The sequence below is a fragment of the Danio aesculapii genome, chromosome 13, assembly GCF_903798145.1.
Source record: "Danio aesculapii chromosome 13, fDanAes4.1, whole genome shotgun sequence".
Classification (NCBI taxonomy): Eukaryota; Metazoa; Chordata; class Actinopteri; order Cypriniformes; family Danionidae; genus Danio; species Danio aesculapii.
In genome coordinates, this window is record NC_079447.1 from 5,996,353 (window position 1) to 6,013,040 (window position 16,688).

At 35.2% G+C, this 16,688-nt stretch overlaps 1 protein-coding gene across 1 annotated transcript; it reads right to left on the reverse strand.

Moving 5' to 3' along the window:
* Positions 1-2,574: 2,574 nt before the first annotated feature.
* fbxo5 (F-box protein 5) lies at positions 2,575-16,388 on the reverse strand. Its single transcript, XM_056470867.1, has 6 exons — positions 16,288-16,388; positions 13,338-13,604; positions 10,066-10,469; positions 9,328-9,418; positions 7,123-7,299; positions 2,575-3,218 (listed from the first exon to the last, which is right to left on the reverse strand). The coding sequence occupies exons 2-6, from the start codon at positions 13,575-13,577 to the stop codon at positions 2,967-2,969; spliced, it is 1,164 nt and encodes a 387-aa protein (XP_056326842.1). The 5' UTR covers positions 13,578-13,604; positions 16,288-16,388; the 3' UTR covers positions 2,575-2,966.
* Between the last annotated feature and the right edge of the window lie 300 nt (positions 16,389-16,688).

Consider the following 16,688-nt stretch of genomic DNA (forward strand, 5'->3'; position numbering starts at 1 on the left):
GGTGAACTATCCCTTTAAAAGGAGCTCAGTTATATAGAGATGACAAAAGAAGCAAACATTTAAAATATCCGAGGCTTTATTCAACCAAAAATAGAAATTATTTAATTTACTCTCCGTCATGAGGTTTAAACATTTAGGAGTTTCTTTCTGCTAGATGCTGGCACCCACTGACTTCCATAGTAGGAAAAACCACAATGGAAGTCAATGGGTGCCAGCAACCAGCATTCTTCAAAATATCTTCCTTTGTGTTTGACAGAAGAAACTCAAACATGGTTTTTGGCACAATTTTCATTTTTGGGTGAACTATCCCTTTAAATAGGAGATCAGTTATATCGAGACAAGAACTAAAGATTAAAAATATACAAGGCTTTATTCAACCGAAAATATAAACTACTTTATTTACTCCCCATCATGTGGTTTAAACATTTAGGAGTTTCTTTCTGCTAGATGCTGGCACCCACTGACTTCCATAGCAGGAAAAACCACAATGGAAGTCAATGGGTGCCAGCAACCAGCATTCTTCAAAATATCTTCTTTAGTGTTCGACAGAAGAAATTCAAACATGTTTTTTTTTTTGGCACAATTAAAATTTTTGGGTGAACTATCCCTTTAAAGGGAGCTCAATCAAAATAAGACAAGAACCAAAGATTAAAAATATACAAGACTTTATTCAACCAAAAATAGAAATTATTTCATTTACTCTCAGTCATCACTATTGACTTCCATTGTAGTTTTTTCTGCTATGGAAGTCAATGGGTGCCATCAACCAGCATTCTTCAAAATATCTTCTTTGGTGTTCGACAGAAGAAACTCAAACATGGTTTTTGGCACATTTTTCATTTTTGGGTGAACTATCCATTTAAAAGAAGCTCAATTATGTCGAGACAACAAAAGAACCAAAGATTAAAAATATACAAGGCTTTATTCAACCAAAAATAGAAATGACTTCATTTACTCTCCGTCATGTGGTTTAAACATTTAGACGTTTCTTTCTACTAGTTGCTGGCACCCATTGACTTCCATTGTAGTTTTTCCAGTTATGGAAGTCAATGGGTGCCAGCAACCAGCATCCTTCAAAATATCTTTGTGTTCGACAGAAAAAACTCAAACATGTTTTTTGGCACAATTTTCATTTTTGGGTGAACTATCCCTTTAAAAGGAGCTCAGTTACAGAGACAAAAGAACCAAAAATTGAAACTATTGTCTTCATTCAACCAAAAATAGAAATGACTTCATTTACTCCGTCATGTGGTTTAAACATTTAGAAGTTTCTTTCTGCTAGTGGCTGGCACCTATTGACTGCCAGAGCAGGAAAAACGACAATGGAAGCCAATGGGTGCCAGCAACTAGCATTCTTCAAAATATCTTCCTTTGTGTTTGACAGAAGAAACTCAAACATGTTTTTCGCACAATTTTCATATTTGGGTGAACTATTCCTTTAAAAGGAGCTCAGTTATAATGAGAAAAGAACCAATGAATAAAAATACACAAGGCTTTTTTCAACAAAAAATCACTTCATTTACTTCCAGTCATGTGGTTTAAACATTTAGGAGTTTCTTTCTGCTAGTTTCTGGCACCTATTGACTTTCATAGCAGGAACAACTACAAAGGAAATCAATGGGAGCCAGCAACTAGCATTCTTCAAAATATCTACTTTAGTGTTTGACAACAGATAGAAAATCAAACATGTTTCTTTTTTTTTTTTTAAATATACAAGGCTTTATTCAACCAAAAATAGAAATGACTTCATTTACTCTCCGCTCTGTGGTTTAAACATTTATGAGTTTCTTTCTGCTGGTTACTGGCACCCAAAGTAAGAAAATTATCCTATGGAAGTCAGTTGGTGCAAGCAACCAGCATTCTTCAAAATATCTTCCTTTGTGTTCGACAGAAGATAGAAACTCAAACATGGTTTTTGGCACATTTTTCATTTTTGGGTGAACTATCCCTTTAAAAGGAGCTCAATTATGTTGAGACAACAAAAGAACCAGATAAAAAATATACAAGGCTTTATTCAACCAAAAATAGAAATGACTTCATTTACTCTCCGCTCTGTGGTTTAAACATTTAGGAGTTTCTTTCTGCTAGTTGCTGGCACCCATTGACTTCCATTGTAGTTTTTCCAGTTATGGAAGTCAATGGGTGCCAGCAACCAGCATTCTTCAAAATATCTTTAGTGTTCGACAGAAGAAACTCAAACATGGTTTTTGGCACAATTTTTATTTTGGGGTGAACTATCCCTTTAAAAGGAGCTCAGTTATATCAAGACAAGAACTAAAGATTAAAAATATACAAGGCTTTATTCACCCGAAAATAGAAATCACTTCATTTATTCTCAGTCATGTGATTTAAACATTTATGAGTTTCTTTCTGCTGGTTAGTGGCACCCATTGACTTCCATAGTAAGAAAAAAAGATACTATGGAAGTCAATGGGTGCCAGCAACCAGCATTCTTCAAAATATCTTCCTTTGTGTTCAACAAAAGAAACTCAAACATGGTTTGACAAAATATTCAGTTTTGGGTGAACTATCTCTTTAAAAGGAGCTCAATTATATTAAGACAAGAACCAAAGATGAAAAATATACAAGGCTTTATTCAACCATTTAAATATTTACATTAAGACAAACAGCAATGCTTCATTTCATTAATAAAACATTTATAAAATCTTATAAAACAGCATTTACAAAACCTTGAGAGGCTGTTTGACCTCCTTCAAGTCTTTTCTTTTGACATACAGATTGTATTATTTTCTTTTCTTTTTTTTTTTCTCTCCTCCTCTCACTCTGTGCGGTGACCACATGTGGCCAAAATTCACTTCACATTCTGGAAGATAAAATATTCACATTGTTTTTTAAAAGTCTTTTAAATCGATTAAGAACACAACAGGTAATTTTTTTTTTAAAAGTTCTTGTAACATTGTTTTTTTTTTTTCCTTGTTTTTTTTTTTCTCTCTCTCATGTGGCGCTCAGAGGCGACGGATGCTCCTTTTGCTTCGAGCGGAGCCGGCAACAAGTGTTTTTTGTGTAGAGGAGAAACTCCGGACGGTGTTTCGGCACGGAGTGGAGTCATGGAAAGCAGACTGACACAATGTGCAAAACTCAAAGGCGCAGCTGATTCGTGTGCAAACGGCTCTCTGCATTACTGCATCAAAGCGTGCTGGAGAACTGCAGCGGGAGCAGCGCCGCAGGGATTCATGCTGTTTCAGAGACTGCGCTGCCTAGAAGAAAAATAAATAAATAAATAAATCAGTTAGCAAAATACAACCGCAATTGTTCATATAACATTTCATTTATTCTGTACACAAACATGTGTCAAACATTTGAACGTCATTTTAGTTTGAAATATGCAGACGACACTGATTGCAAGCCTCCTCGAAGGAGATGAAAATAGTCATGGTCCTATAGTAGATCCTTTTGTTCAGTGGTGTGAGGAGTCAAATCTAAAACGGACACGATTATTGATTTCAGAAGGAATTATACAGCAGCTGAGGTGGCTAATATCAGGGGTCAAAAAGGTAGAATGTGTGGAGAACTACAAATATTTGGGTACCATTGTTGACTGTTTTATAAACTTGGAGGCAATCTGTGATGCTGTGTGCAAGAAGGGGCATCAGCGCCTCTGTTATCTCAGTAAACTCTCACGTTTTCACATTGACCCCAATATGCCTACTCTCTCAATCATGCTTTTACAGAGTTTATTCTATCCAAACCATGCAAACAGAGCGAAGGAAGCCTGTCCCTTAAAAACAGGAATAGACTGAGCCAGGTTATTAGGTGGTCCAACAGGTTGATTGGTGAATCACGGCTGAGTTTTGAATCCCTGTATAGTAGGCAGCTTTTACAGATTGCCCAGCACATTTGTAGCTGTAGCATTCATCCTCTGTCTGAGGAGTTTACCCTGCTCCCTTCAGGTCGAAGGTTTCAGATGCTTTTTAGTAGAACGATACAGAAATAGCTTTGTCCCATCCTCTATTGTAGCTGTGAATAAATTGTAATGATTTATAAGGTACTTATTGTATGTGTATATGTACACGTGTGATTTAATTGTATCAAACGCCAAACTTTGGTGCAAAAAGAATCTACCTACAGGTACCAATAAAGTCAACTCAACTCAAATTTATCATATAGTTTAACATTTTTAAAGTAGTTTTAAATTGATACCGTTTAAATTTCATTTATTTCATGATGGTTTGGTTAGCTTTAGTTTAAATTTAGTAAAAAAAAGGGCACACGAAATTACAGATATTAACACTGTAAACCCTATCCCTCCCTCTCAGCATCCAAATTCAGTTATACAGGTAAAGATGTTGCCATATATAGCTAAGACTGCATTTTAATATACTGCATTTCCACATACAAGGATTTCCATCAGTTGATAACTCACAGCGAGGTATTAGTTGCTTGTGCCAATGTTTAGTTTTGTTCTGTGAACATTTCCATCTAGATTTTAGACATTTGGTTTCAGTTTTAGTAATTCTAGTTGATCGGAGGTAGCAGAGTGTGTGTGTGCAGTGTTTTGCACAACTCACATTAACTCTTCAAATCTCCAAGTAGCAAAAGTAAGAGTGGTTTCTAAACGGAAATGCAACTTCATGGTTTATTTTAGACCCTTTTAAGACTATTATGAATAAAATTTGACTTATTCAAAGCTAAACACTTAGGGTTTGTTGCAAAGGCCCAGCAGGGGCCAATGGAGTTTGTTTTTCTCTTGCTGGAAAAAATAAAAATAAAATAATACTTATGATAATAATAAATAAATAAGTTATTTCTTAGCCATATATTTTAATATCAATTTTTAAAAACTTTACTGAATGTATTCGTTATAAAACTTTAAATTGCATGACTATTTATCCATATGTCCACACCTCCTTCTGTAAATGGTTTTTGTTTAAACATCAGATCATAGAAAAGGCACATACTGCCATATTATGAGGAATTACGTAATTTATAGTTTTCTTTTCCTGATTAGTAAATTTGAGAATGTTCTGTAAAAATGTCTAACAGCTGTTGTGATTGTACCTCTTTGTAATAATAATGAAAAAAGATTTAGATGGATTGTTGATAATTGGATGCGTGTTGGCACATTTGGGTATCTTTAGTTGGTCAGAGGAAAATAAAGAGCTGTTTAAAATGATTTAAAGACCTTCAACACAATCTTTTAGTGAGTTTAAGACAAAGACCGGTTCACATGGTCCCATTTTTTTTTGTAATCCTGAACAACTGTAGCATGTCAGCTCCCATGTCACACTGTAAGATTCCAGGCGTCATAACGTCAGACTGAACAATGAAGCAGCGCCAAACACGGAAGAAATCTTCCCCAGAGTTTGACGTCATGCACACATTAGGAAAGTGTCTGAAATCTTTTGACACTGCCAGAACTTCATCTAAGAGAAAATCTGATCGCAACGGGCACCAGGCGGCTGTCTGGAATTTTAGGAATCTTTTAGAATTTCCCAAATCGGTCTCAGATGACAAAATCGCAGCTAAAATCTCATAGCACAAGCAGTACTTTAAGTTTCTGAAATTTAAGACATTTTAAAACCCCATGGACACCCTGAACCTAAAATAAAAAACAATTTAGGCAAAGTTCTTTAGAAAGATCAGAAACATGAGCAGCTAGCTCACGTTAATGAAAAAAAAAAGTGTTTTCTATAGGAGCGCATCTACAGGCGTCTCACTTAACAGCTGCTATCCAGATTTTCCACCAGAGAATGAGTGCTTAATTGAAAAAAATAGTTATTGTTGCTAAATATTTGATATCAGTTAGATTTAGTTTTTCTGTTTCTATAACTTTTATATTATTTGAGTTATTGGGTTGCAGCTGGAAGGGCATCCGCTGTGTAAAATATATGCTGGATAAATTGGCGGTTCATTCCGCTGTGGCGACTCCAGATTAATAAGGGACTGAGCCAAATGAAAATAAACGAATAGTTGGACTCTTCCATCAGTTAGCATCTTGTAAATACCATAAATTGTTACTACTTTACGTCATGTAAATGTTTTGTCCAATAGTTTTGGTTCACTAAAATAATCTCGAGGGCGCCTGCTGAGTTTAACAAGTTAAACGTTATGACCTATTTAAATGCCAACTTGCATGATATTTAAAACGGATAGTTCACATGTAATGGAAATGAGAACGTATAGTTATCTTGCAAGATTTTTTACTTAACCTGCTGGGAGATTTAGCTTGACTTATGGTAAAACTCACTAAAACTTGACTTAATATTTCTGAAAACAAAAAACAATATTTATTTTACTTGTCTAAAATAATTGCTTTGACATAATTTATATATTTGGACTAAAAACCAAACAAAATAACTTTTTTCAGTGTATAAATGTACAAAAACACTAGTTGTTAGTAACTGGAAACACAAATAAGAAAATGATGGTGCAATATATTTTTACTTAACCCACTGGCAGATTATTGACCTTGTTTTAACCTCTTAAGGCCCAAGATGTTTTTTTTTTTACATGCAATTTTTTATTTCTCTTTGCTATTTGGGCTTATTACAACCTAATTAGAATAAAAACCTAGGTATCATCTTTTGATATGATGTACTTTTAGAGAAAAAAAAAAGTCCATATGTGGACTTGTGGTCCAAATTTACATTACACTTTTTCCTGACAGTTTTTAATGCATATTCAACACAGAATTTTTTTAAACTTGCTCTGACTATCAGAGAGTAAAAACAACATTTTTTTCCCTATTTTGGACAGTTAAAAATAGGGTTTGGGACATTTCATATGCTACAAAACAGTTGCAGGATGACACTGTAACAAAAAATACAACATTTAAAGTATTTTAAATAGCCACTTAAGAGCTAAAATGTGTATAAGGACACTCAAGCTCTAGGAGGTTAAGGTAAAGCTCACTTAAATTTTATTAATATTATTATAAAACATTTATTTTACATTTATTAAAACATTTCTTTGTCTAAAAAAACGCTTCTTGACCTAATTTTGATATTTGGACTAGAAACCAAAAAAGAAACCTTAAGAAAAGTGTTTTGCAGTGTATAAATGTAATAAATACATAAATAACCACTACTTTGTTAGTAACTGGATACACAAACTCTGTAAAGGCACCATAACGCGTTTGGTTTTGTTTGTTTTCCCCCTTACCTCTACATACTGTTGAAACCGGCTTGATTTAGCTGCATTTTGTGTTCCACCAATCTGGCACGGCGGCTTCTTCACAGCCTTGTGAACGGGCGGAGAGGAAACAGTCTGCATGCAGGAGAACACCACCCTGTTCAAGGTGAAGTCTCGAGATAAAGATCCCACAGCCCGGCCCGAGTCCTGAAACCAAGAGACAAACACCATCAGGACTTTCAAAACCACCATTACAACAAAAAGAAGTTAAATAGACGGCGCTGGATATTTATAGCTCAAAGCACCTGACACAAAGCACCTTACCTAGGTTCTAGATTAAATGCACGATTAAATGTACAAAATATGTAAACTATCAATAAGATTAACATTAATTAAAATAAACACCTTCTGCAGCCATTAAAAGTGGGACTAGACATGCTAATTAAATTCAATAAATCATGATAATGAACATACGGGACATTGATATCATGGCCACTTCAAAACACAATGAGTTATTCGTTCGTTTATTTTACAGCTTAGTCCCTTTATTAATCGGGACGCCACAGCAGAATGAACTGCCAATGTATCCAGCATATTTTATTATGTAGCGGATGCCCTTTCAGCTGCAACCCATCACTGGGAAACACCCATACGCTCTAGCATTCACACTCATATACTACAGCAATTTAGCTTATTCAATTCATCTATAGCGCATGTGTTTGGACTGTGGGGGAAACCGCAGCACCTGCACGAAACCCATGTGAAAACGGGGAACATGCAAACTCCACACAGAAACGGCAACTGACCCAACTAGGGCTCGAACTAGTAACCTTCTTGCTGTGAGGCAACAGCGATACCCACTGCGCCACCATGTTGCCCCACAGTGAAGTATGCATCATTTAATCTTTTAGATTGTCATTGCACTCATTTTTTCCACAGTAAGTGCTTTCAGATTGTTGTGCTAGTGTTTAATGCTTGACATAATAGGGGATTTATTTTTAAACATTGTTAATTTGACAACTACAAAAGCACTAATTAATCTTAGGTGATGTTAATTTCTTTATTAATGAATTATAAAGTCATTCAAATGAAAAAATGTTGATTAACTTTTCCCATCTACAGTATATTATAGCTTTTTTCCTCACTGTTGATTAATGCATTACCTAAAGTTTACTAATGAGACTTCAGTGTTGACTACTGTACTTTACAAATTCAAAATTTCAAAAGCATAATAAAGGCATTTCTTGTCTGTGAAAACGTGTATACACACACACACGTGTATTTGAGGGTTATTATACCTGCTAAAAAAAGCAACAAGAAAATTTGATACCCGAAGATGCTTAACCGAGAGAGTCCAATAAAACGTTCTGCTGAACACAAAACAAGATACTCTGAAGAATGTTTAGGGAGGGGAAGCAGCCATTAGCCATGCGCAAGTAGTATAATAACACTAATACTGAACTGGTTCAGGCGTTTTAGAATGACCAAAACAACATAGATGTTTTACAGTGTGCTCAGCCTGCCGGTTTGTCCCTTCAACCACATTTTTATCACCACATGATCTCTTATAACAAAATCACATCACTTTTTTTAATGCACATACTGAAATTTGATTGGTAAAAGTGTTACCATTGCAGTTAACGCGCATCTTTTCTTATCGAATAAAAAGTTTCTTAGTCATGCGCACACATTTAAGTGCATTTTTAAAATTTATTCTCATCTTGGCGTGTCAATAAACCATTTTTATGTGCATAGCTAAAATGTGCATTAAAACGGGTGGATGGAGTGGTAGCCTAGTGTTTAGAGCGTCAACACATGCACCGAGGTGCTCGCGGCGACCAGAGTTCAATTCCTGGCTCGAGGTCCTTTGCCGATCCTTCCCCTATCAATGCTCCCCACACTTTCCTGTCTCTAATCTCCACTGTCCTATCGATAAAGGTGAAAACCTCAAAAAATAAAAATAAATAAATGGGTGGATGGAAACGTAGCTAATGACATCTATGAAATAAATCCACCTATAAAACAATCCTATGGAAGTCAATTCAAGGCTGTTTTTCCTCCCCAAAATACTTCAGTATATGCTCGGTTGTGTTCAACAGGAGAAAGAAGCTCAAACAGGTTTGGAATGAGTGGAGGAGGGGGTAAATGATGACTGAATATTCATCTTTGTGTGAACTACCCCTTAAACAGCACAGAAGCGAATCAATACAAGTGCTACATTCATACATCTCTTACCCTTCGTGTTTTTTCTGCTTTTTTCCAGCGCTGAAGAGCCAACTGATCCTGACAAATGATTTTCCTCCACGTCCGGCTCACTTTAGTACAGCTGCATAGATCGAAACAAACAAATAAAAATCAGTGTGATCAACATTTGCTTCATTCACAGGAAAATGCATATCATACACAGTTCAAGTCAAAATTATTTGACTTCCTGTGAATTTTATATCAAATATTTCCCAAATGATGTTAAACAAAGCAAGGAATTTTTCACAGTATTTCCTATAATATTTTTTCTTCTGGATAAAGTCTTTTTTTTTTTATTTAGTCTAGAATAAACGCTATTTTTATTCTGCTTGAAACCATTTTAAGGCCAATATTTGTTTTCAGTTGTCTGCAGAAAGAACAACTGTTATACAATGACTTGCCTAATTACCCTAACCTGGCCAATTAACCTAGTTAAGCCTTTAAATGTCACTTTAAGCTAAAAACTAATTTCACCCTTTTAAAATTATGTACTGTTATCATAACGAAGGTTAAAAATAAATAAAAAAATCAGTGGTTCGAAATGAGTCATTAAAACTTTCATGTTAAACAGAAATTGGGTGAGAGGGGGAATAATATACAGGAGGGATAATAATTCTTACTTCAATTGTATTTCTGTTTAAAGCCATGTCAGCAATGATGACTATTTTCATGCCAAAAACATTTCACAGGTAAATACAACAATAAAATAAAAGGAAACATGCAGCCTACCTTATCAAGTCACAATCTCCCAGCAGGCCCAAAATTCGGGCAAGAATGTGCCTCATGTCCTTCCTCATCAGCTTGCAGAGGATATCCACGAACTGCCGCCCCATTTTTCCACCGATCACATTATGCAACCCAAAATTCTCCGCCACTTTATCGACGACGGTCCAATCGTAGCTTCGGTTTTTCTTGTAGCTCCTCTGCAGCTCTCTGCAGACCTCCTCCTGGAAGTTCAGCATGGGTAAACAGGGTCCAGAATGACACTCAATGTCCAAGGATTGAGAGGACGCACAATTCTCTTCACTCCTCTCTAATGAGTCCAGTCCGTCCACGTCCCCTTGATCCACCTGGCTGTTATGGAGGGAAAGGTAACCGCTGTCTTCGGTCAGGCTGCTGCCACTGAAGATCACCTAATAAAAATAAATAAAAATCTAGTTAATCATTTAATGGATTATAAATTACATACTAGGGCTGCAAAATATATTGTTTAAGCATCAATATTGCAATGTGCAATGGTTACATCACAGGATCTGCAATGTGATGTTGGGATTAATAATCACATGACCTAATCTAATAGGTTCTAATGGTGTGAATAACTTTAATGTGTTTAAGTCCCATGATTAGGATTTCAAGCTAATTTAAAAGCATTTTGGCACAATGAATTATAAAGTTTGAGACTTTAACAAGGATGAATTGTGTTCAATTATTGAAACTACATGGTGTTAATTTACATTTGATTATTGCATTTTGAAACTCAATGCTGTCAGACTTCACTGAAAACTATGCAGCACTGTTTATGTTTGTTGTAATGTTTTCATCTGTGCATTTCTTTATGCAGATGCACTGCGAATCCCAATCAAATGTAAAAATAAATTATTTATAAAGACATACTAAAGTCATGTTGTGAAATTATATTCAGGTCGCTATATATATATATATATATATATATATATATATATATATATATATATATATATATATGCATCTATAAAAAAAAAAAATAATAAAAATATCACAACATCAGTTATTTCCCAATCTTGTGCAGCCCTATTGCATGCACTACACGTAAATAATCTGTTCCTCTTGAAAAAAAAAAAAATTCCAGTCTACAGTCTGTACATAAAGACATATAGAAGACACAAGTTGGTTTTGGTGGTTTATGAGGACTCTGCATAGGCATAATGCATTTTATACAATTAAAATAATAATAATAGAAATAATAATAATAAAACAAATCAAAGTTTACAAAAATAAATAAATAAATAAAAAAAAAATCTAACATACATAACACTATGCAGAGAGCACACATATTCTTACTGCTAAAACACCAGTGTTTTCTCTAGGATTTTTTTCCAGCTGTGGTGGCAGGCCTTTTACACAGATCTACCAACGTGTCGTTATTTCAACGACAAATGTTATGAGCACATTTATGTAGGCTAATGCAAGCATGTGAATCTCTTTGTATGTGTGCCGATGTCCTCTGTTCATACACAAAACTTCTTGCACACCCTCAAAATGTATGGGCCCTTAGAATCGTCCTAACACCCCCAGCGGTGCCCCTGTCTCCAAAAGATCTACAGAGCAGCATTAATGCATCCTGAAGTATAGTGAAACGGCTATAAACTCCAGCAAGATAAAGTCACTGTATACAGAACCATAGACCTCTATCTATAATAGTATAATTATGGAAACTGTGTTCATCATAACTGAAAGCTACATCATGTTACCTAGCCTCACGCATCTGTCAGTATGTCACCTTAAGGGGTGAAATAACGCACAGCACTACTACATTACAGAAAAGTTTGTGCTGTTAAATTCACTTACCTTTTTAATACGTTTTGGTGCGATATAACCCGCTATAAAAAAAAAAAAAAAAACAACGACGAAGACTGAATATTTTGAATGAGAAGCTGTAATGTACCCGTGGCGGCATCAAATTTGGCATGGCGCCCTGCCATGGAAAAATGAATGTAGCAGAAAACCCATGTACCAGGACTTTTCCAAAACTCTCAGGTAAATATTCATGACCTAATGTTTCATGTGACGTCTCTATATGCATGTGGTAAATAAGGAAAAAAAAAATACACATTCAAATTTATTACAGTATTTCAAATATGTGACAATCTGTAGTTTATTTTTATATCTGTAAAGTTGTTTTGAAAGCATCTTTCCGTCTGTGAGAAAATATCTTATAGAAATATTGGTTTACATTTTCTTAAGACTTAAAAACACCCACAAATTAGCTTTTAGCACTCACAGGATCTTACCCCTGTAGTTAGAGATGGTTTCTGGACACCACACAAAGTATAAATTGAATTATGATGAATGAGGGCGTCATGGTGGCACAGTGGGTAGCACGATCACCTCACAGCAAGAAGGATGCTGGTTCAAGCCTCGGCTGGGTCAGTTGGCATTTTTGTGTGGAGTATGCACGTTCTCCCTGTTTGCACTTGGGTTTGTTAGACAAGTGCCATAGGACCTTGGGTAAGCTAAATTGTCCGTAGTGCAAGTATGTAAATGAGTGTGTATGGATGTTTCCTAGTGATTGGTTGCAGCTGGAAAGGCGTAAAACATTTGCTGGATAAGTTGGCGGTTCATTCCGCTGTGGCGACCCCAGATTAATAAAGGGACTAAGGCAAAAAGAAAATGAATGAAGAGGCGAAGATAAAACTGCATGTTGCTACGAACTGTGCAATTGTATTAAAAAGTTACCCAATATTATCATCCCAAATATATTCAAGTACACTAAAATTTGTTAATCACATTTCCATGACTTCTCCAAAATATTTTGGGTTTATTTTCCAGGCCTGGAAAATGCCTGGTCAAATTTTCATGACTTTTCCAGGACTGTATGAACCCCGTCTACCTCTAGCCCTAAACCAGGGATGTCCAAAGTCGGTCCTGGAGGGCCGGTGTCCTGCATATTTTAGTTCCAACCCCAATTAAACACACCTGAACAAGCTAATCAAGGTCTTTCTAGGTATACTAGAAACTTCCAGGGGTGTGTTGAAGAAAGTTGGAGCTAAACTATGCAGGACACCGGCCCTCCAGGACCGACTTTGGACACCCGTGCCCTAAATGAAACCCTCAGAGGAAACCTGAGGCAAATTTGAAGATGAAGTCTCCATTACGTATGACTAGTACAACTAGATCAATCCCAAGACATTCTACAAACCACTGTCCTCGTAAACCACCAAAACCAGTAAATACACACAAAGTAAAGGTTTAACATGTCCACTTGTACACAGCCTGACTGCTGAAAATGACTCATGTTTCACCTCATCATCTGATGCCATTTCCAGTGAATGCCTCTTGTTCTGGTAATTTTCTTTATTGTGAGGGCCTTTGCATCGGCTCTCCAGAGGTGTGGAGACATTAGTGGCTGCGGGGGAGCGCAGGGAGAGGGCTCCTGTTTTCCGTGGCGAAACCGTGTGGCTCTTCACCTCACCCAGGTCTGTTTCAGTCTTCTCCATGTGGCATAAAACTGTGGAATCCTCAGCGTAGTTTGGACACTTCATATTGAGGAGAATCTGGACACCAGTGAACTAGAGGAGAGTGAGAAATAAGACATGTTGATGTGTGTTGGATAAATGGTCAATTGTGCATACATTATTTCACAGAACTACAGAAAAGAAATACGACATTTAAGCGTGTTAGATAAATGGTAAAACATGCATATATGGGTCTATATAGATCAAATATATATGGTTAGATCTGGTTATGTGTCGTTATTGTACAGCAAACTACAAAATATGAGAAATATGATGTTTAAGTGTGTTGGATTAATGGTTAAATATACATCTATAGGTCTATATAGAGCAAATATATATGGTCAGATCTGTATATATGTCAGTTGTACAGCAAACTACAGAATATGAGATATGACGTTTAAGTGTGGTGGATAAATGGTTAAATCTACATCTATAGGTCTATATAGAGCAAATATATATGGTTAGATCTGATTAGAAGTCATTATTTTACAGCAAACTACAGAAATATGATGTTTAAGTGTGTTGGACAAACGGTAAGGTATGGTTATACATAATTTTAGAGCAAAGTACAGAAAATAAGAAATATGGCATTAAAAGGTGTAGTATAAATGGTTAAATCTGCATCTATAGGTCTGTATAGATCAAATATATATGGTTAGATCTGGTTATACGCCATTATTTTACAGCAAACTACAGAAAAAAATATAGCGTTAAAGTGTGTTGAATCTGCATCTATAGGGCTATATAGATCAAATATATATGGTTAGATCTGGTTATACGCCATTATTTTACAGCAAACTACAGAATATGAGAAATGACACGTTTAAGTGTGTTGGATAAATGGTAAGGTATGGTTATACGTCATTTTACAGCAAAGTACAGAAAAGAAATTACTTAAGTGTGTTGGATAAATGGTTAAACATGCTAGGTCTATATAGATCAAATATAGATGGTTAGAATTGGTTATGCGTCATTATTTTACAACAAACTACAGAAAATAAGAAATATGATGTTTAAATGTGTTGGATATGGCTGAATCTGCATCTATATGCCTATATAGATCAAATATATATGGTTAGAATTGGTTATGCGTCAATATTTTACAGCAAACTACAGAAAATGAGAAACATGACATGTTTAAGTGTGTTGGAAAAATGGCTAAACCTGCATTTATGGGCCATGTACATATGGTTAGAAGTCATTATTTTACAGTAAACTATAGAAAATGAGAAATGGGACATGCCTAAATGTGTTGGATAAATGATTAAATCTGCATATATGCACATCATTTGACAGCAAACTACAGGAAACAAGAAATAAGACATTTTAAAGTGTATTAGACCAAAAGAACAGGTTATATATTATTTTAAAAACTCGCATACAGATACAGAAAACGAAAAATTACATTTCATTACAGCAAAACAAAGACAAGAGGAACTGCTAAACAAATATTTCTGATATATTATCACTTTACTGAGCTAAAATAATACATCAAATGATTTAAAGTATATTATTCACAACCGTATTTTACTAACACTTACTGAGTAATGAAATTACACTAAGTTTGCAAAGTGCTGACTATAATGGTGTTAAGGGTTTAATACATCTACACATTAAAAACATATTAATAACTATTACGTATGAAAATGTTATTTATTTCATATTGTTATGCTTAAAAACAAGCACATTAGCCTGACCTTTCATTTTAATCAACACTGGTTAAATATGCATGTTATATATGCAATATATACACTTGTTACTGCTTAATTTTAACAAAGTGCTGATTATAATATGTTTTGGGTCTAATACATCTACACATTAAATGAATAAATATTAATAACTGTTACACGATAAATGCAACCTAATTCACATATTTTTATGCTCAAATTGAAGCACATTAGCCTGACCTTTCATTTTAATCAACACTGGTTAAATATGCATGTTATATATGCAATATATACACATGTTACTGCTTATTTTTATCAAAGTGCTGATTATAATGATGTGTTATGGGTCTAATACATCTACACATAAAATGAATGCATATTAATAACTGTGTTACATAATAAAACGTAACTTAATCCACATTATCATGCTCAAATCAAAAGTACATTAGCCTGACCTCTCATTGTAAGCAACACTAGTTATATATGCATGTTAAAATATATAAAACATATACTTGTTAGTGATTATAATTGTGTTATTGGTTCAACACAAAGTGTATGAACACATTAATAACTGTATTACGTAATAAACAATAATTAATCTACATTTTTCATGCTCAAAATGAAGCACATATGCTTGATCTCTCATTTTAAGCAACACTAGTTAACGTTATACGTGCATGTTAAAATATATACTTGCTACTGCTTACGTGTGTTTAGAATTTACAGAAGAGTTGCACTTATTTCAACGCGATTTATTTGTGTTTAGAAATTTGCGCGCCTAATGCTTGCATTACTGACGTGGCTACTACTCATGATGCACACTACTAAGGGCACATATTAGCTTTAGCACACTCTACAAAATACGTTAATACACATACAATACTTTCCAGAGGAAAATAGTGCACGTATATTGAACAAAAATGCAATATTACACCAAAAACTAGCTTATAACTTAAGAGGGAAAACCCAAACATGGCCGGACATTTAGTATCTACTGATTTAAAAGTCCCTTAAACGTCTTAATTCTAACGGAAATACACGGATATGACAGGAAAACGTTATTTTCTTACCTCTAAAAAGTTAAAATCAATATTTACGTCGTCCTCATATGTCCGTATAAACGCGCCCTTGCCGCTATTGCAGTGGTAGCACAAGCATTTAAGCGGCAACACAATGGTTTCTGAGTTTGAGGAAAAAGCGCCACTGCAAATGGATTTGAATTTGGCGACAAATCCCGCCGACCAATCAGAGCGCGGCAAGATACCTTTAAACAAACCGTGGCCAATGAACGCGTTTGGCGGAATACAGAAGTGACGTCAGGACGCAGATACAAGCGTAACGTCATCGCCCATAAAGAGCGCCACCCAATGAAAGAAGCGGTTCAGAGAAAAAAGCGCCCTTTTTGAAATAAATCGATAATGTGGACTTTAAATATATAATGTTTTTAGTTTAATTAGGCGTGTGTGTATAT